General features: G+C 41.0%; 1 protein-coding gene across 1 annotated transcript in view; it reads right to left on the bottom strand.

Annotated features, from left to right (window-relative positions):
* The window catches only part of LOC111161922 (E3 ubiquitin-protein ligase HERC2), a 232,403-nt gene that overhangs the window by 95,849 nt on the left and 115,153 nt on the right, over nucleotides 1-21,401 (bottom strand). The window contains exons 31-45 of the mRNA XM_022525994.1: nucleotides 19,705-19,838; nucleotides 19,015-19,188; nucleotides 18,800-18,936; nucleotides 18,526-18,677; nucleotides 17,595-17,786; nucleotides 15,375-15,562; nucleotides 14,027-14,219; nucleotides 12,499-12,681; nucleotides 10,174-10,355; nucleotides 9,457-9,604; nucleotides 9,182-9,378; nucleotides 8,719-8,949; nucleotides 7,465-7,603; nucleotides 5,780-5,923; nucleotides 2,927-3,069 (exon numbers count right to left, since the gene is read on the bottom strand). Coding sequence (XP_022381702.1) covers nucleotides 2,927-3,069; nucleotides 5,780-5,923; nucleotides 7,465-7,603; nucleotides 8,719-8,949; nucleotides 9,182-9,378; nucleotides 9,457-9,604; nucleotides 10,174-10,355; nucleotides 12,499-12,681; nucleotides 14,027-14,219; nucleotides 15,375-15,562; nucleotides 17,595-17,786; nucleotides 18,526-18,677; nucleotides 18,800-18,936; nucleotides 19,015-19,188; nucleotides 19,705-19,838 — 2,537 coding nt within the window. The remainder of the gene's footprint in view (nucleotides 1-2,926; nucleotides 3,070-5,779; nucleotides 5,924-7,464; nucleotides 7,604-8,718; nucleotides 8,950-9,181; nucleotides 9,379-9,456; nucleotides 9,605-10,173; nucleotides 10,356-12,498; nucleotides 12,682-14,026; nucleotides 14,220-15,374; nucleotides 15,563-17,594; nucleotides 17,787-18,525; nucleotides 18,678-18,799; nucleotides 18,937-19,014; nucleotides 19,189-19,704; nucleotides 19,839-21,401) is intronic.

The following is a 21,401-nucleotide window of genomic DNA, read 5'->3' as shown; positions in this document are numbered from 1 at the left end:
TTTACTGTGAAGTGTGAATAATTCAGAAGTGACAGGCTTCATCCTAAAAGCTTACAGTTCTGAACCAGACTGAGTTAGAAGTTCTGGTAAGACTCAGGGTGCACTGGACTAAGTCTCTACAAATAATAACTATGAACCCTGAACAAAATATTTTCAAAAACTGTCTGAAGGTCCTAGGGAGCAGCCTAAGCAATCAAAACTGGAAAAGGTACATCCCTTGACCACAAGGGAAACCAGCACACAAGCTGACAGGGCAGTGTGTATTGGACTACAGTCAGAGGCTGGAATTCAGTCCTACCAGAGCAACTAGAAGTGAGGGAGAAATCATAAAATGTGCATGCAGACTACCCAAATTACTGATTCCAAAACTAAGCATTTGTGAGACCCTGAAGAACCTAGCAAAAAGGAAATGCTGGAAGACTAGAGGGATTCAACAGCTAAATATACATACAGTAATATTCATAAATCTACATACAGTAAAAAAAATATAGAGTGAAAAGATAAGAACTGTCAGGAAAGCTTTATAGAACTCTAAAATAAGGATCCAAATGGAAATGTAAGATCTGAAAATGCAAAATAAAGAATTTTTTAGATGGCTTACAGCAGATTTAGACCCAATGAAGCGGAACAACCTGACCCTGAAAACAGATACATTTATAATTAGCCAAGCTGATTAACCAAAAGAAAGACCTTCGAACAAAGAGAATCACATTAATAATCTTTCTTACCAAAGAATAAAATGAGAACAGAACAGAAAAAATGGTTAACAAGTTTCCAAATTTGGTGGTGGTCGGGGGGGGGGATATCAAGCCAAAGATGCAGATAACTTAAATGCACCCCAAGAGGATGGGGCAAAAAATACATACACATCGTAGTCAAATTGCAGAAAACAAAACAAAACAAAATAAAAAACAAACAAAAAATTCATGAAATATTAAGTGCAGCCAAAGGGGGGTTAAAAGGCATTTCATACAGAACAGTAAGAATGACAGTTGGGGGCACCTGGGTGCCTCAGTTAAGTGTGTGCCTTCAACTCAGGTCTTGATCTCAGGGTACCAGGATGGAGCTGGGCATCTGGCTCCCTGCTCAGCAGGGAGTCTACTTCTCCCTCTCCCTCTGCCCCTTCCCTCTACTTGTGCTTGCTCTCTCTCTCTCAGTCTCAAATAAATAAAATCTTTAAAAAGTAATCATAATAATCTAAAAAAAAAAGGATGATAGTTGAATTTCCATCAGAATCAATGGAGACAAAACAATGAAAGATCTCTCTTTATGGGGCACCTGGGTGGCTCAGTTAATTAAACGACTGCCTTCAGCTCAAGTCATGATCTCAGGATCCTGGGATCGAGCCCCATATTGGGCTCCCTACTCAGTGGGAAGACTGCTTCTCCCTCAACTTGTGCTGCTCTCTCGCTCATGCTTTCTCTCTCTCAAATAAATGAATACAATCTTTAAAAAAAAAATCTCTCTTTGCTACAATAGTCCTTCTCAATTCTTAAAGGATAACTCCGCACTTCCTTCTACATCTTTCCTTTTAACGCTGGGCACCTCCCAATGTGATTGTTGCATTCTGCCCAATTCACTCTTCAATTGCTCTGTGTCCTATTTTTATCTTTACAGGTGACTAGAAACACTGCCATACTGAGGCCACTTTAACCTGAACTCTCATCTTAGTGGTTTTCAGACCTAACAAGCAGTTGGCATTCGGGCCATTTCAAAAAAGTCACTGCTCCCTACCCTCATGCCCAACATTTCTTGCCTTCTCCCTTCATATTCCACCTTCCTCACACCTGACTGCTGTCAGCTGTTGCATCAGATTGACCCAGCAGCTTCCTCACTCCCTCAACTCCCTGCAGTCTTGGTCTCTAAGGATTTCTATTAGGATGTGTTCCACCTGCCAAACTGAGCACTCGAGGTTTTGTTTTTGTCTTTGATGTTTTATCCAGAGTTTTTTACATATTACATAGAAAGAAGGATTTTCTTTTTTTTTTTTAAGATTTTATTTATTTGAGAGAGAGCATAATCGGGGAGAAGCAAAGGGAGAGAGAGAAGCAGATTCCCCGCTCAGCAGGGAGCCTGATGCAGGCTTGATCCAGGACCCCGAGATCATGACCTGACCCAAAGTCAGACGCTTAACTAAGCTACCCAGGTGCCCCAAAAGAAGGATTTATAGAGACATCTAATTCTTCATGCTGCAGGCCATGAAAATCCACATCACTCTTAAACCTGGTCACATGTCATACTTCTATGGGAACATGCCCATAACTCCAGTCCCAAGTTACACCGTGCAGCACATGTGCTCTGCAACAGGGCAAAGACTGCAAGCCTGGCAGCAACAGGGCATGGCCAAGAAAGCCTTTGAAGTGAGTGGAACAAACATGTCAGTGCAATATTCCTAGGTCTAATGGGGCTCCTTCAGTAACAGTATTTCCTAGAAAAAGATCACACCATAAATATTTGAGCATCTGATCCATGTTGAGTCTCATTAACTTTTTCAAATAATTCACACATATTCAAAATAAGGTTAAACTTTGACATGCCTGGGTGACTCAGTTCATAAACCATCCAACTCTTGATTTCAGCTCAGTCATGAGCTCAGGGTTGTGAAATCAAACCCTGCATCAGACTCCATACTCAGTGCAGAGTCTGTTGTCCCTCTCCCTCCCCTGACGTGCTCTTGCTCTCTCTCAAACAAATAAATAAAATCTTTAAAAAAAAGAAATAATAAGGTTAAACTTCAACTCACCCATCCCCTAACTAGTATTATAATGCCCTATGACAAACATGGTTAAAGCCTAAATAGTCACAAGAATTATTCTGACATATCATTTAAAATTCAGAATATATCCTTAAGAAAACACATTATCTAGAAAAACTATTGTTTCCAATTTAATGTGCCAAATTAAAATTGCCAAGGCTGTTACTGTACCTCTAGCTCCTGTTTGTCAAATATGGCCTTCACTGGAGATGGCTGGGTGGCCGAGGCCAGTAACTGCTGCAAGAGGATCATTGGAGGCTGTGGCCCTTCAGGGGACATGTCCCCAAGATCAGGGGATGCAGCTCCTCCATCATCTGAATTTAAAGAACAAAATACGAGTACATTACATTTTCAACTCCTAACATCTCTTTATTATTAAAGATAATGCATTAAACATGTTAAACCAAATATGATCTCTACCTCTTCAAGCACGGGACCATCAAAATCTTCAAGGCTCAGATATCAAAAACTAGTTTCTAAAGAATTTTCCACTCCCTGCTTTTGGCATCTATCCTTTGTTAGTTCATGTGTCTATTCAGAGGGGGAAAAAAAAGGCTATCTCCCAGATTTTTGCCTTTGTTTCCAATTCTAATACCTTCTCCTTCTTGGTGTACACTCATTGCTTCAGAAACCCACCTCCTTCCAGGGACACTCCCAAGTTCGTATTTTTAGCCCTCGCTTTTCCTGCTAACCCTGTTCACACCATAAATTGACACTAATTCTAAATATGTTACGTGGTCAGGGTAACATCTTTTTGTCTGTTTTAATCTGAGTAGCTTTGGGTCAAGAATTTAGCACTTCCTATTTGCCCCAGACCCTCTGAGTCCCACTGCCTCGAGCCCACTCACCATTTGCATTTGTTGGCAGGTTGGTGACAACTTCAACTAATCCTCTAGATAAGGAGTTGGAAAATCTTTCTCTTAAAGGGACAGAGAGTAAAGAGTTCAAGCTTACTGGCCACATGTCTATCACAGCTATTCAACTCTGCCACTACAGAATGAAAGCCAGCTAAGATGACATGTAAACAAATGGGCATGACTGTGTTCCCACAAACTTTGTAAAAACAGGTGGCCACGGTAATTTGTAAAGCCCTGCTCTACCTGTCTGTCCCAACTGTCCCAAACATGGGATAGTAACCCTAATTCAGTGCCTCCAGAGCTACTCATCAGGGTGACAGAGAACAGCCAAACCAATTCCCAGGGCTCTAGTTTCCTGATCTTCTACAATTGTGGATTATTGTTAAGGTCCCTACTGTCAAATACAGAATAAATCCGCACTTTGATTTACCTGATACTCAGCACATTAAAATTAAATTCACGATACTCTTTTAAGATTAAGAAACAAAACACCCCAAACTCCACTGACTCCCTAATTTTTGTCAAAGGCACTCCCCTCTGCCCTCCCTGTAACTCAAGCTTAAAACATCAGCCATCTTTGACTTTTCACTGGTTTCCCATGTGGTTATCATCGAAAAGACTACATTGTCACAGCATCTACTGGAACCTTCTTTCCATTTTTCATACCTTCCCCCAGAATACACATTATCACTTGACACAAAAGCAATTCTCTAGTCTCCCTGGCCTTCTTTTTTCAAATACTCCTATACCTCATTAGTAGATATCATCCTGAATATCAGTCCTTACCATGTGGGTCCTCACTGCAGGAGGACCCTAAGTCAGCATTAAGTTTCACTCTGGTATTCAAGGCATTCTATCACATGAATTCAGCTGAATTCTCCAGCTTTGGGCCCATGCTCATCAATAAACCCCAAGCTTCTTGCAAAAAGCAAAGCACTTCAACACTCACCCATATACTCACTGCTATGTCTGTGCCCCTACTGTCTCCTCCACCAGGACAGACCTTCCCCATCAGAAGCTGCCCTCCCCAGCCCTCAGGCACCAATGTCCCTAAGACACTTGTGGAACCGCAATTACACATTTCACAGTGCACTGGCATCATACCCTTCACAGAGCCATCTGCATTCATTTTCTCTTTTCACTCTGACCCCAGAGAGTTTGGGATCACAAATAAAGACTATCTTACTCCCCATAATACTTTAGCACATGTCTTTTAATAGTAGATGATCAAAAAAATATTTCATAACTTTGGGGTTTTTTAATTCAAAGTGATATAAGGTTATTCTAGAAAACTGAAGTAATACAGGAAAGTACAAAGCAAATAAAGTAAGCTAAATTCCACTGTCACTGTTTAGTAAGCAGATGAATCTATGGCATATCTACAAAGAGATATACATAGCAATGTCCTTTTTTATTTATCATTTTCATGTTTCCATGGCAATGAACTTATATATGTATCATCATTGTGAATGATGCCGTGGTATTCCACAGTATGGATACACCACCCAATAATGCATGTTTAGGTGTCTCCAGTTTTCAACCTAAAAACAATACCAACAAAGAAGCCATAATGAGCATCTGTAAACACATACCTTCAATGCCTTTTCATGTGATAAATTCCCATAAGATGACTCACGGGTCCAGCTGAGAGATACAGATATAGCTATTATGTCTGTGTATGTGTGTGTATGCATTTTAAAGGGTAACGTTTCCTCAAATGCCCATTAGATGACTGTACCCACTTAAATTCCCACTAGCAATGTGTTAAAGCTATACTATTTCATATGTGTATAAACCCCCTGAGGGCCTTATTAAAATGCAAACTCTGATTTCTTAGGTCTGGGGTGCAGCCTAAGAGTCTGTGTATCTAAGATGGTCTTATGTGCCATCAATGCTGCTGGTCCCTGAGCCACACTTTAAATAAGAAAACCGGAGAACACTGTTTTTCCTCCCTTCCTACCAGACCCCCTCAATCTTTTGTCTTATTAGACAATGACACTGTCATTTGCGCTTCGTCAATTATTGGTCAGGCTGCACATCTCTCTCATATATTTAGAAGCCATCTCTGTTTCCCCTTTTATGGACTATTTATTCACATTTTTCGCCTGTTTTCTATGGGAGTATGCACCTTCCTTACAGATCTAAAAGAGCTTCCTTTAAAAGATACCTGAATGAGCAGCTGTGACCTCCTGAACAGCTGGCTGAGACAAGATCTGCCTGAGCTGGTCCTGGTGGGAAAGCAGTGCACGGCCCGCCTTCAAGATGTACAGTTTTAACTGTTGGCCCCTCAGCAGATCCAGGTCTACTTGTCCTGTGGGAGAAAAGTACTCAACAGGAATGTCACACCTTGCTTGGGCTCTTCTCACCAGCTGTATGGCCTTGGGGAAGGTGCTCCACTCCTTCCACCATGATACCATGGCTGCAAAGTGGCATAAATAATGCCCTGCCCTGTGGGCATTAGCCTGCCATGCCAAATACTGTTAGTAATGAAGGACTTATCTTTCCCTGTGTTATGACTAGTGCTTCTGGATAAGCATCCTCTACCTCCCCCAGGTCTTCCCCTTTTCTTGCTCCCCATGCAGCTACTTTGATGGGTTGGGGTGAGAATTAAATGGTTTAACACAGTTAGATCCAATGTTAGTTATTATTAGTATAATCAACTGTTCCCCCACATTGCTGAAATTTCAACCAGATACCTATGTCACAAACAAAATAGTTTCACTTTTTCTTGCCAAGACTTCTCCAAGATGGTTGTCGGATACTTACAACATACAGTTCTCTAACTCAACAAGATCACTTCACTCCCTGGAGTCTTCTCTAAACAAATGACTGCAGTGGTGCCTGAGAGCAGACTGAGGAGGAAACTAAGATAGCTGCCATAAAGAGGCAGGCCCACCACAAGAACAGCTGGACTACAGAGCTGGTAACAGTGTTTCAAGGCAGGACAGGTTGGAAGCCATGGAAGGCAGCATAAGCAATGTGGGATGGAAGAGGATGGAAGAGCAGAGGTGCCTTTCAGGCATCAAGTCTGACTGCCTGCAGGCAGGTTTATTCACTGTGATGGGAAATGGGGACCAAAGGACAAGTTTAGTGGAATTCTGAACATGCTGTGGTGTACATGCATATGGCCCTTCAGCCAGAGATATGAGCTGGATATCCAGAGTTAAAGGTGGTCACCATCATAAATGCTGCAGCAGCAACCAAAATAGGAAGAAATGGGTGGGAAAACTCAATAAAAGTGGGCACAATGAGCCAGAATTTATGGAGAAAACCATAAGGATTTCCAATGTGCAAAGAATAGTCAAGGAGAAGAACTCTTAAAGGTCATGCAAGGAGCAGTGTAAGGAAAACTAAAGGAGCACTATTCCAGACCAAAGGAAAGAAGGCTTTAAGCACAGGTGATCTTGGTCTTAGCCCAACATGCAGCGATATGAAGCAAGGCGGGTCCAAACATGCAGGTGTTACTGGGTCTGGGGGTAAGGCCAAGAACAAAGCTCCAAAAGGGCAATTGAGCCAAAGGGTCATGGCTGGGGGCGACTAACAAGAAGGGAGAGAGAACACAGATTCCTCTTCAAAAAGCTTGTTCAGAATAAATGCTGGCACTGGAAAACAGGCTTGGAGGGAAGCCTGGGACTCTTCAGGGGCCTCTCCCACCGTTATGTCATTCTTTATATCACACACTCTTACAACCACATTCGAGGTTTCACGCCCACTGTAACTTAACAAATGGTCAATCCACTGGAACCCAAAGACTTTGGCAGTGGCAGGAACTTTCTCTGACAAAATGCCAAACATTGTCCTAGCAATGCCAGTTAAGACTAGCTATTCCATCAAGAAGCACCATGTACTGACCTGCAAAACCCTGCTTAGGCGATTTCTTCACTTTATGCTTTTCCAATTTGCTTCCAGCGAGGTTTACTAATTGAGCCCAGACAGACAGCATCGGCTCTGTGAAGGGCAGGTTGGTGACACTGAATGCCACAGCAGGGAGCTAAAGCAAGAACACAGAAATCTTCAAAGTCTGTCCAATGAAATGAGCAAATGAAATGTTCTGAAAATTATCATAACCATGAATCTTAATTCTGAAATTATCACATATATGCATAAGTCTTCTTATATCTAAGAATAATCATTTTAAAAAGATGACATTAAAGGCAAAATAAAGATTTGTATGTATAGTAAACATAACTTAAATTGATTTTTTTCTTTAACAACTTGTCAACAATAATTATGTCAGGGTAACCCTTATTATATTCTTAGGCATTTTCTACACATTTCAAATTTTCTACAACATGCATATCTTCATTTCTGTAATAATCAGAAACAGTATTTTACAGACAGTGTGACTACACTTAGATCACACTGAATATAAATCACTTTCCCTATACAACCCTAACTCACAGATTTAAGATTAACTCACAGATTTAAGTAGTTGCAACATAAGTTATGTCACTCAACACAATTAATAAGCATTTTCTACATGAAGAAAGGTCATTTTTTAAGGAATCATCTTTAGGTTTTTTTAAAAGTTGAGTTGTTCGATAAAAAATAAACTTCAAAATTTGCATTTTAAGATAATCAAAACTAACATGGTTACAAGTATCGTCTACGTTGCTAATGTCCTTTTATGTCTTTTGTGGCTAAAATAAGACATGAACTACTAATCCATGTAACAGCATGAGACAGGCCCTATTTATCACAATGGCACAAAGCAAACGAGAGTAGACAGATGGCTTTCCTTGAGTTGCATAACTTCCTAGATGGCAGACACAAACTATGAAAATCAAGTTTATTCTAGCACTAATGTTAGAACCCAGTTCTAGCTTAAAATTCCTCTGCCTTCGGTGCCTGGGTGGCTCAGCTGGTTGGGCAACTGCCTTCAGTTCAGGTCATGATCCTGGAGTCCTGTGACTGAGCCCCGCATCGGGCTCCCTGCTTGACAGGGAGTCTGCTTCTCCCCCTGACCCTTCCCCTTCTCATGTTCTCTTCTCTCTCTCATTCTCTCTCTCTCTCTTTCTCTCAAATAAATAAATAAAATCTTAAAAACAAAAAAACCAAAAGACTCCTCTGCCTTATTACCAAGTAACTGAACACAAGTTCACCTACTGGTTTCAGCTGATTCAATGGGCAAACACGACACATCCGCATGTCTGAGAACTGTACAGTGATTCTGCCCTTCGGAGTGATGCGAGTCACGGTGCCTTCTCCAAACTCATCGTGCATGACTTGTCCCCCCAGGCGCAGGCGACCATCAATGCCTCCGATCACAGCCAGGACTGCCATGAGGCCCCCTACCTCAGGGTTTTCAGAGTCAGGAAAGTAGTCCTCTAACAGGGCCTAATACAGACAAATAGGCAGCTTGAAGAAGAGAGCCCAGAATGCTGCCTATTTTTTACACATTTATAGCTGAGCCAGGTTCATTTTTATATTAGTTTCTTCAATAGTTATTTCCAGTAAAATATATTTTAAAATATCTTTAAATAAAATACTTGTCACTTAAAAAGATATTTAAAGTTTAAATCAACATTTTACAGAAAGAAATTATCAGATCTGAAAACACGGCACCCACCCCCTCTGATGGCTTTCCTGTGCAGCTGTGGGTAACAGAGTGGAGCTGTGAGTTGATGTACTTGTTTATGAGTCCATTCCACTGACCCAGGGAGTGCAGCGTGCGGAGCAGCGCCACCACCTCTTCTGCCAGGGTGCTGCTATGGGTGGCAGTCAGAGAAGCCTGTGGCCTTGCCCTCCGCCGCCTCAGAGTAGATTCTGAAACAGACAGATGAGAAAGGAGCTACATGGTGCCCTGCTCACTTAACGAGGACACAAATAAGGAAAGCTGCCCACCTCTGAGGAATGGGATATCTGAAGAACAGGTGGTAAGCAAGCTGCCCAGGAAACCGAATAGCTTTTCCACAAGGCATTTCATATCCCTTGCCCTTTCAGTCTTGTCCCATGATGGAAGCACTGCTTGCAGTAAATGCACAGCTAAGATCTGATAAAAAGACAATTTAAAATGGTAAACATTAAAGAAAACCACTATCTGTGATTTTAGATTAAGAAATAAGATTTTTACTTACTTTTTTTTTGTTCCTATAATGCAATTAATTATGTGAAAATTCAGATATTCATTATTTTCCAACCAGGAATTAAGTTGACTAAAGATATAGATTACCAGGGGTTTTTTTAAAAAGGTACATTACAGATGCAGATATCTATTTAATTAAAAAGTAATTCTTTTCAGCTTAATGCTTCTAAAGACAGTTATACTACAACTCCTATGAGGCACTTAAGAGCAGCTGGCAGGATTTATCACTTCAAAGAAAAGCAAGTCAACTACAGTTTAGCAACTTAATCAATTTAAAATAATAAAAAACTTCAGCCCCTTGCACTAGAAAATCTACTTTGGGTTGGTTCCAGTTCTTTTCTGCACTCATTATCATTATTGAGTACTGGCACCTAATTATAATGACTAGGAGCATCGGTATCTTGATGCCACCTCTTAAGAGGGTCATACAGTCCCAAAACTCACACTGAGCAGGATCAGCCCAGCAGCACAATTACCTGCCGCTGCAGTGAGGCAGCAGTGAAAGGTGCATGTCCCTCCACGACCTTCATAAGCAGGGCAATCCACTGTGGGGAGCTGAGGGCAGCACACATGTGTGGCGTAAGCGCAATGCTCCGTACAAAGCCCAGCGTGCACCAGCTCTGGTGCTGTTCCCGGCACACCAGCCTGTTTGGGGAAGCTGCCAGAGTGAAACAAACTAGCTTGGCACCAAATTTCTAGAAATAAATACTCAGTACAATCTACACTTTTAATTTACTTAACATGTTATTTTCAAAAATAACCTACTTCACAAATATATTATAATTTCACTCATTCAAAGTAAGAGCAATGGGAGAAGACCCTGCAGTTAGCTCAAGGAACACTTTACAACACTCTTAAAGCCTTTAAAGTATATGAGTAGCTCAAACCAGTCAAGAAGTTTCAAGTACTTTTTATTTCTAGACAGTAAGAAAATGACTCACTATTCAAATAGCAGTTACCAGTAAGTAAGAGTGTACAGTTACATTCTTACTTACAAGTAAGAGTGTATCTTGTATATTTTTTATAACCTCATGTGTTTTAAATATCTCCCATCATCTTGTTTACATTTAATCTGCACCACAAATCTCCAATCCAAGTTTAAGAAGTTTGCATTAATAGAAGAAGACTAGGAGGCTTTCATGAGGTTTATCTAGTTTGACTGATGCAACTGACCCTGTCTGCTCCTCCTGGCTTCCAGGTCTCCTCTCAATGGGCACCCCAAGCTTCCACTCTTTCCTGGAAGAGGCCCACCTGCCAGGGCCCAGCTCTCTTCCTCTCTAGGCTCCCAGGAGCACTGCCTTCAGACACATGTTAATGCCTGCCCTCAATCACACACACACACACACTCACACACACATCGACTTTCACACAGTCACACCCTTAACCACAATTATACATGCTCATTCTCATAGCCACTGATATACTCACACATAATCACTCATAATTACTCATAAACAAACATACCCATAATTAGTCAGCCACTTCACACTCACACCTGTAGCCATTCAAATACTGTCTCGCTCAGAGACAAACTCTCACACACTCACACCCAGACTCACATACCCTCAAGCACTCTCACATTTACACACGCACTCACTCCTCCCACTTCATCAACTCATTCTCTTCACACTCACATACAAATAGTTCAGTGGGTTGAACTCTATCCCCCAGAATTCCATGTTCACCCAAAACCTCAGAATGTGACCTTATTTGTAAGTAAGTTCTCTGCATATATACTTAAAGTAAGGATTCAGATGATTCACGGTGGACCTTAAATCCAATGAAAGTCTTTATAAAAGGCAGAAAAGGGGGGCACCTGGGTGGCTCAGTGGGTTAAGCCTCTGCCTTTGGCTCAGGTCATGATCTCAGGATCCTGGGATCGAGTCCCGCATCGGGCTCCCTGCTCAGCGGGGACCCTGCTTCCCCGTCTCCCTCTGCTGCTCCCCCCACTTGTGCTCTCTCTCCTTCTCTCACTCTCTGTCAAATAAATAAATTCTTTAAAAAAAGGGGGGGGGCAGAAAAGGACACAAAGAGACACAGGGAACTCCTTTGTGTGAAAATGAGGCAGAGCCTGGAGTGCTGTGGCCTCAAGCCAAGACTGCCTGGAGCTACCAGAAGCTGGGAAGAGAAGAAAGGATCCCCACCTAAAGGCTCTGCAGGGAACACAGCCCTGCCAAAACCTTGATTTTGGACTTCTGGTCTCCAAAAGTGTGAGGCTCCATAACTCTGTTATGGGCTGAACTAGTTCCTCCCCCTCCCTAAAACAGTTAACCCTAGTATCTCAGAATGTGACTTATTTGGAAATGGGGCCATGGAAGATGTAATTCGTTTAGAAGAAGTTAAACTAGATTAGGGTGGGTCCCTAATCCAAATATGACTAGTGTCCTTTAAAAATATGAGATTTGGAGACAGACACATACACAGGTGAAGATGAGGGCAATAATCTACAGCAAAGGAATGCCAAAGATTGCCAGCAAACTACCAGAAGTTAGGCTAGAGGCCTGGAACAGATCCTTCCCTCAGAGCTCTCAGAAGGAACCAGCCCTGCTGACACCTTGATCTTGAACTGCTAGCCTCCAGAACAGGGAGAAAAAATTTTAGGCCACCCAGGTGTATAGTACTTTCATGTGGTAGCCCAAGCAAACCAAACAAATGTGCAGTAAGTTGTTATGGCAGCCCTAGGACACTAGTACACATGCACACTCAACCATATGCACACACCCACTCACATATACACATGCACACACACACCAAATTCATAGCCCCAGTACTCTGTAGGCCCACAACTATTCATTGCATACATGTCTTGTCCGTCGTTCCACTTTCCACTAACATTCGCAGCAGTCCACACAGGGTCTTGGTGGCTTCACTCTGCATGATTTCAGCGTGGACTCCAGCAGAGAGACAAAGAGTTTGCAATAAATTAACAGTACTGGTAAGCATCATTGCAGTGGGATGAATGTTCCTTTCAATTTGTTCAGCTTCTGGAATAAAGAATCAAAATAAGAACCTACACTCCCAAATAGAACTGGAAAATGTCCCTGCATGTAATTTAAGGGATTTTAATAACCCAGTCTTCTAAGGAATTTCATATCATAATTTTTACTGTGGAAAGGAAAATGGCTCTTTATAAGAAAAGATGGCATTCAGAATGCACTAAACACCCCAATCATCTCTGTCCCCACGTTCCTCAAAGAAAGTAAGTCTTCTAAATTAGACTTTACTTTTTTGAAACAATCTCTGCACATAGCTCAGAAGCACTATAACAATCTCGAGGATTTACTCTTTTAGAAAGACAACTTATCAAATGTCAAGAGCTGCTTGCTAACAAGCTAGCTATGCCCTGGATGAAGATGGAAGTGCCTGAGCCATGGAGAGGAACCAGAGGCTCATGCATCCAAGGCACTGACTTTCTGACAAGGAGGCACATAATAGTAGAGTGACAGTTCTTTCACTTAGCCAGCTCTGCTCAGGCCCTGACTTCCCTGAGTGAAAGCAAAACCAGCCCTATCTACATGTGACTCCAGGTTTCACATATGGTACTCCCAACAGCCCCAAAGGCAGGCATCACCTGTTCACATCTGAGGGGGCCTGGACCCCTACAAGTGACATGGATGGAACATAGCCTTTTCTATTCTCTGCACCACCCATTCTCTACTGAGCTCAGCCTCTCAGGTTTCTTCCCCTGACCATATAAATGACTTCCAGAGCCTGATCATGCAGTGCATACAGCCAGCACCTGAGCCCTGAGAATCAGCCCTGGCCTCCTGGACAGTCTCACCAAGACCAGCTGTGGGAAGCTTCATTCATACATTCCAATGTTTGTTGGACACATCTAAAAATGTCATGAAGTCCTCCTCCCACAAGCCTGGGTCTCCTTAGATAGGATTTCACTTTCTGGGTTCACTCCAAATTCTCACCTCTAGCTTCTTTAAGGCAATACAGTAATGACTAAGTCCACAATATTCCTAGTCCACCAGGCACTGGCTCACCACCTCACATACAGATTCAGAGCCAACCAAGAAGGTCCACCAGATGTGAAGACATAGCCAGCCCTACACTGCCAAACCCTACTGCACTCTCCCCAAAGGGAGCAAGAGAGTCAATTCAGCCAGGCTGCCAGTTACCAGATCCATGCTTTTAACCCCTACATCAGAATCACCTGGGGCTTATTTAAACTGAACCTTCAGGGTCAAGTCCAAAACTACAGACCATGGTCCACAGCTGAGTCCTAACACTGCTCTCATTCCCAAATGAAAAGGATGGCCAGCTGCCATTAGCACACAACTTGCCAGGTTGCCCCAGACTAAACAGCCCCAAGGCACCGACCAGAGTCATCCTCTGTGTCCGAGTCCTCTGCTGAGGGCTGTGTGGAGGTCGGCAGCTCTGCCAATTTGAGGTCATACTTCCCCTCCTTCCCCATCCTGTAGGAGTTGGTGCTGCCTGTGTCCCACTGGACCCTGATCCATCCGTCCTCTCCCAGTTCACCAATCACACGGCCAAGACCAGGAGGAGGTCCATCCTGAGGAAGCCAAAACAAAGATTAGTTAAGAGAGCATGTGCCTATTCTGTAAGGACTGTCATGTTACTGTACACAGGCTTTGTGCCCACAGACTGCTCCAAACCCACCTGCACCATGCACAGCTCGCACATTACCTCAAATCAAACATCAGGGAATAACTCGCTCATGCTCTTTTACCAAAAAGTTAAGTGGGAAAAGCAACTTCTCAATTAGCATCCTCCCTAAGCCAATGCAGAGATGAGGCTTTCCAGTCTAGTCATGATGCCCTGTTCCTTGGTTTCTTCAATACCCCCACAGGGCTTCGAAAGACCAGAAACTTGAAACAAACACCTGCATCTCCTCAATTCCTCTTATTCAGTCTTCCTTCTGGAACCTAAAATGGAAACCCTGTCTCTCATTTCCATGAGTGAAAGCTGTTTTTAGGATGCTATTAGATTATTCCAGGACACTATGAGTGAAAGCTATTTTTAGGATGCTGCTACCTGTTCCAGGACACTTCTGAGAGAATTCTGATGAGGCCCATGCTTAAAAAAAATGAGGTTGAGAAAACCTAGAGATGACAAAAACACTACACTGTAGGAAGGTGAGCACTGTCCTTCATTAGTAACTATGGTAATGACACAGATACCAGTCCCCACAATCTCTACCCCATGAGACCTGACAGAAGCTTGGAAGTGATGTGCTACAAGGAGAAACAGAAATGGCCACTGAGTAACTGGTACACCTAAAACTGCAAGGTTGGGGCACTTAATGGACACGTGGCCATATCAGCTCCCAGAGGCAGCACCTGGGTTTTTCTGCCTCACAGCTTTCAGCACTGTTACTAAGATGCGGTTTGCTCTCTCCTACTTACTCATGCTCCTACTCTGGGCTGCCCCTCAAATTGGGCCCATGCCAAGGAGTTTTCTGAAAACAGCTGTTACCCTTTGAAGACCTGATCCTACTTGAGGTGCCCCTATAGCCACTGTTACTCTCTACTTGTTTTGACTCCATTTACCTGCCCACGAACTAACTACATCACCAACTATGTCATCTGTCAATTGCATTGGCCCTAAGTTAAGGTAGTTATTCGTTCCAATTTCCATGCACTAATAGCATGCAAGTAAGGGCAGTGACTAAGGTGTTGCTAATGTGTTTAAAATCAAATCTGAGTACCTGATCACCCCATTTCCAATCAACACCTCTCATGACCCTGGTTCCAATCTTCATCATGGCAGCCAGTTCTGGCCCTGAAACTGGAAGCTGCACAGGAGCCGTTTCCTTCCTTGTCTCTTCCAAAACTGTAGCAGAAGCTCCTCGGGCAGAAGCATTCATATCTTCTTCAACATTATCACAACTAGGACCTATCAGAACATCAAACACAGCAGCTGAGATAGTAAGTAGTTACAACTTCCTAATCTTAATAAACTTTTTCAAAACTTAGTAAGTACTGAAGATAATTTTTAAGAATCTATATTGTATACTGTATTATTTTATCAATACAATAAATACCATGAAAGATCTATTGATGAGAATTTAAAATGGTAAAAGAACCAAGTATACAAATATGTATCAGAATATATAAAAGATATAAAATGAGCAACAGAGACATTTACTCTACTAGGAATTATGCCCCTCCTCAAAAAAAGCAAAATAATTAAGTTAGAAAAACTCTCATCACATATTTTATTAGAATAGAAAAACAAAACATAACCATCTAAATGTCTAACAATGAGAAACTAACCAACTTTAATTATGTACCATGCATAAAAGAGCTAAGACCAGCAGGCCTGATACTGCTATCCTTAGGAAGGGCTGCTTGCAAAGCAGCCCTCTGCAGGAATCTGGGAACCTGGAGTTCAGGAGGGCTCCCACCCTTCCCTAACTGGTAAGAGACCCCACTGTGCCTGAACTGTTGGCACAACTTGGTCTCTGCTGAAACCTGCTTCCTTCTGGGAATCTAGGGCTTGCATTATGTGCCAGGCCCCAGTACAAACTCTCTGAACTTTCTAGGCAGACATTTCATACACGTATTCACAACTCTTTGCCGAGGGAATGAAGTTCATCCTGTGTGATTCTACTAGGAAAGGACTTATGTCAGTTTCTCCTAGATTTTTCCCACGTGCCCTTCCCTTCACTGATTTTGCTTTCTAGTCTTTTACTGTAGTAAATCTTAGCCCTCAATATGACTATACACTAAGTCCGGTGAGGTCTCTTCACAAATCATTGAATCTGGGAGTGGTGTTAGGGACCCTGGCACAGGGATGGCAGCAATGGGATACTTTAGAACAACCCTAACTTGCTGAAATACTGCAAAAGGGCTGTTTGGTAAAAGGAAGAATGAAGGGGTAGAGCATGATGAATATTTGGTCCCTAATTGCTGTGAAATCATCTATAGTATAAAACAGAAGTTGAGCTATCAGCTACAAGAAGAAAAATTTAGGAACAGATTTTAAAATAGTAAAATTTAACCCTAGGAGTCAGCATGCTGGATTCCCTCGGTTGCTTTTGGACTTACTGGCTAATGTTGGTTGGGGGGTGGGGGGGCAATGCAGCCCAAGTAACTCCTTCAGTTTTTGTTCTTCCAAGAGGGAGGAAAAGGTTCCCAAACATTCCCAAAGGTGGGCTTGGTGGGTCAAAAATGTACAAAGTTCATGATCCTCTCTCCTCCAAAACAGAGGAAAAAAAGTGATTCAATTCCCAGGGCGGGAACAAAGCTTTAGATAAAGTAAAGCTTTTCCCCAGTTTTACTGGGGCAAAAAATATTCTTTCGTCAGCCCACCCAGTGGGTGCCTCAGTGAGGCCCTAAGAAGGACAGGCGTTGCATTCCAGGTAGGTTCTCCCCTGGCTGCTATAATGTTAACCCTGCAAATGCCAAATTTACTGTAAAGGGCTTGAATACATTCGTAATAAGAAAAAGGGAGACCTTTTTTCCAAGTGGTTTTGTATTTTGTGGCTCTTATATCTGGATATATACATAAAATTAATATAAAATATTAAGTGCTTATAATTTCTTCTATGAAAGAAAAATAACCCTGATCAAGGAAAATCAATATACAAAAAGCTAAAAATTGTATTTCATTTATATGAAATACCCAGAATAGGAGAATCTATAGAGATAAAAAGCAGATTTGTTCTTGCCAAACGCTGGGGGAGTGGGAAATCAGGAATTACCACTAAATTTTGGGTGACAAAAAAGTTACAGAACTAGATAGTAGTAATGTTCGTACAACATTATGGATGTGCTTAATGCTACTGAATGATAAGTTTGTTAAAAGGGTAAATTTTAGGTTATTTTTATTTTACAATTTTTAAAAAAGGTTTATAAAAACAGAGAAAAACATGAAGGAAAAATCCTGACATTTTCATAAACGACTTAAGGCAGTGCCAACGTACCAATAAGCCGAAGTGCTGTCTGTGTGAGGGCAAGTGTGCCAGAATTCAGCAGGAGGTTCAGGTTGTTCGCACCATGCTGCAGGGTGAGCATACTGAGCATAACTAAGAGAAAGCGAGCTTGTGGGGTCGTCCCCAGGCTTGGTCCTGATGGATTCTCATTGGTAATGGTTTGTAGGGGGACAGGCTGGATACCTAAAAAGCATTGGCACCCACATAAATTTCTTGTGTGAAAATAAAAGCACACATGATGCTAAAAGCAGTAGCAATTTTTTAAAATTTCTGTTTTTCAGTGGGTTTCCAAAGTGTATGGATATCAGGCAGCTGTGCATTACTTTGTAATAATCCGACCACCATCAATCCACATATAGCCATTTTCAATTGTCTGTAAAACTTATCACCTGCTCCTCTAATGTCTCTGGTGATTTATTCATTTCATTTCAAATATAGGAGTCATATTTCACTTCTCTTCCACAAGACCAATCCTAGCATTTCTCTGCAGGTACTTACACTGTCCAAGAAATTAAGTATTAATACAGGATATACACTTTAGGGCATATGGTATCAATGATACACATGAAAATGTTAGAATGTAAAAGCTTAATATTACAATACTACAAAATTGTGTCTTCTGCTGAATTTTGAAAGTTTTGCTTAAAATTTGAGAAAGCTTAAAGCAGCTTAATTATTCAAATGTACCCCTGTAACAAATACACTTTTTGCTAAATTGAATTTGAAAAAAAAATTTTTTAAGATTATTCTTCTAATGTACAAAGTTGTTAAAGTCTTCTCAAAGAGCAAAAATCAGCATCTACAAATTTCTACAACATATAATTAAGAGTCAAACTAAAATAATGCTAATATGATCACTGACATTACTTCAATAGCAACCTTAAAACAGCCTTTTAAGCATCAGATTTCTTTTTCAACTCACCAAGCTCCTTAAATTTGGCATTTGCATCCATCAAAACATTTCGAATATTCTGAACAGCCCAAGCATATAGCTTGCCAAAAGTTACTTCCAGTAGCATCCGATTAAAAGGTGGGATTAAATCAACATCTTTTAAACAATCTGTAAGAGGTTCCCTTTCAAACAAAGATAAAGAATATTACTTAGAATACTGACAGATTTAATTTTAACTTCAGTAGAATAATGCTTTGTTGCCACAGTTTCCCTTAATTAAGAAACAAATGTTATGAAGTTTTACCCTATATCAATCCCCTCAGGAATAAGTCTTTGCCATCCACAGAACATAGCATACTGTACAGATGGAAGTAAGAAATTTTTGGTTGCCAGTTTTAAAATTGTATCTATCCCCTCCAGACGAACCTCTGCTCTCTCCAACTGTAAAACATGAATGCATACAGTTAAGTGTTGTGTATATTATCCTATGCAGAGAAGAATGTTCTTAGCAAATTTTACCTGTTTTAATAGGCACTTTCTCATTTTTTCCACATCCACTGGCTCTTCCTTAAGGGCAAATTCTGCAATTGTACTGAGGAGTGCAGACTGTGGATAAAGACCCTGAACATTCTGCTTCAACCATTTGTATTTGTGAACACCTGTAACTGTACTCAACAGCGGCTGCCATTTATCCTGACAAAGGAAAACCATTTTCACTATTAGCTTACCTTACTGATATTAGTATGTGCTTTAAAACACTTATTCAAATAAAATATAAATAAATGCAAATAGGTTGAAATTGGCAAAATACTTTATGTTTAATAAGTAATTTATGGCAAAAATAACTATGCCATAAATAAGCTTATAAATGAATTTATAATCTCTATAATTATGTACCTTGGAACAGACAATCATGGCATCCAAAGTTAAATTATCAACCATATTAATAGCCTAAGACACCAGGACAGTTTCTGGAGCAAAGTATACATTCAGCAAATGAATGATAAATGAGTAATGATACAATGTACCACTAAACACAAAAGTGAACACTTTTCCAGCTATCAATCTGACCAGGACACCATAAGTGTGACTTGGAATGTCACCCATACTTTCAGTAACCCACTACACTCTCTGTCCAACAGATAATCAAGGACAAAGTGTTTCTTTGTTTCTACTCAGCCAGCCTCAATATCACAGAAAATACTTCACCTTAGGTGATTTAATTGTAATTGGTCTTTTGTCCACATTTATAGGACTGTGAGGCAAAATGCAAGCTTCTTCTAAATCACTCTCTTCATTTCCAATTTTTTCTTCATCATCAGTAGACTCTGGCTTCTTTGGAACTATGATTAAAAACATCATTTATTATAAAAATCATTTACTTAAACACAATTTTAAATTAAGATATATTAAATATGCATGAAGCCAAAGGACTTGAATATTTTACCCAAACAAATATGTAAATATCATTGTCAAGTGAAATGCTCAAACAACGAAAAGTAAAAACCATCATGATTATTTTCACATGACATTCAATAATAATACTCTGCCACTTCACATCATGAACAGAAAGGCAGTGAGAGTGCTATGATTGGGCAGATCCTATAGAAAGGGAAGCTCAGGAGTCAGCAAACATTTTCTAAAGGGCCAGATGGTGAATATTTTAGTCTTTGCTGGCCATTTAGTCTATTGAATATACTCAATTCTGTTGTTGCAGAATCAAAAGCAGCTAACTTTATTTATGGATGCTGGAATTTAAACTTCATATAATTTCCATGTGTCAAACATATTATTCTCTTGATTTTTTTAAAAAAACATTTTAAAATGCAAAACTGGTCTTAGTAGTAGACAGTAGACAGCGGCAGTAGACAGCAAGCAGCAGGCTACTTTTGTCCCCAGACCATAGTTTGCCCACTCTGGACCAGTGCAATGAATCTCTCACCATTGTGTAAGTGAATTAAGTGGATGCCTTTATTTACTATGTTAGTCTCTTTAATTAGGGAAATTTCTATTGAATTTGCAATGTGATATGTATTGTTGCTTCCGTATTTTTGCTCCCTTTCAAGATTTTTAGTCTATTTCTTCTCAGTGTATAATATAATAAGCACATAATTAATAATACACCTGGACAGTAAAACACTAACATCACAGGTCTGGGTTGCCCAAACCCTGCAAATTCCCAAGAAAGACTGTTCCTTCAGCACTTGGCCAGCTCCTGTGAACTGAGCTCTGAGTCCTTGGCGTTCTGCCTGAGAAGAGTGTTTCTGTATGCCTGAGATCTGGGGCCATATTTTCCAGTGTGACCAGACAGTTTATGTTAACTATGGGACTAATGGTTCTCACCTGTTTCCACTGTGGAGGCTGAAGTCTTTAGTAACTGAGAGCACCCATGCAGGTGAGCATCCCTGGCTGACGGCCCTTCACATGTTGTCTCTCACTGCTGACAGAACTAAGCATGGCTCTCTGCAGCTCCACTGGAAGCTTAGGCCCAGTTTCCTTTGGATGTCCCTCAATGCACCTTTCCTTTTACTAATTCTAACTTGTATCCTTTCATAACAATAAACTGTAACTCTGAGTTTAACAGCTCTTCTGAGTCCTATGGAACCAGTGAATCATTAAATTTAAGGGTGCTCTTGGTGACCTTAACACAGCACCAGCAATACTGATCATTTATAAGTTATTTAATTTTCTTAAACAAACAAAAAAAAGCTTCAAACTTCACACAACTAAATATTTAAGCCCAAAACAAGAAACTTTAAGAGGTGACAATGTGGGCTCAGAATCCATGGAGATGATGGCTAGGTGGTGAGAACATCATTCTCCCTCAAGCTAAGATGGCCATCTCCCAGCCTGTGCCTCTGCCGCGAGGATCTCAGAAGCATTCTTACCATGATTTCCTGACCAAG

Source organism: Enhydra lutris, unplaced genomic scaffold (genome assembly GCF_002288905.1).
Source record: "Enhydra lutris kenyoni isolate GAN:26980312 unplaced genomic scaffold, ASM228890v2 scaffoldscaffold87, whole genome shotgun sequence".
Taxonomy (NCBI): Eukaryota; Metazoa; Chordata; class Mammalia; order Carnivora; family Mustelidae; genus Enhydra; species Enhydra lutris.
This window is presented reverse-complemented; position numbering and strand designations above follow the sequence as displayed.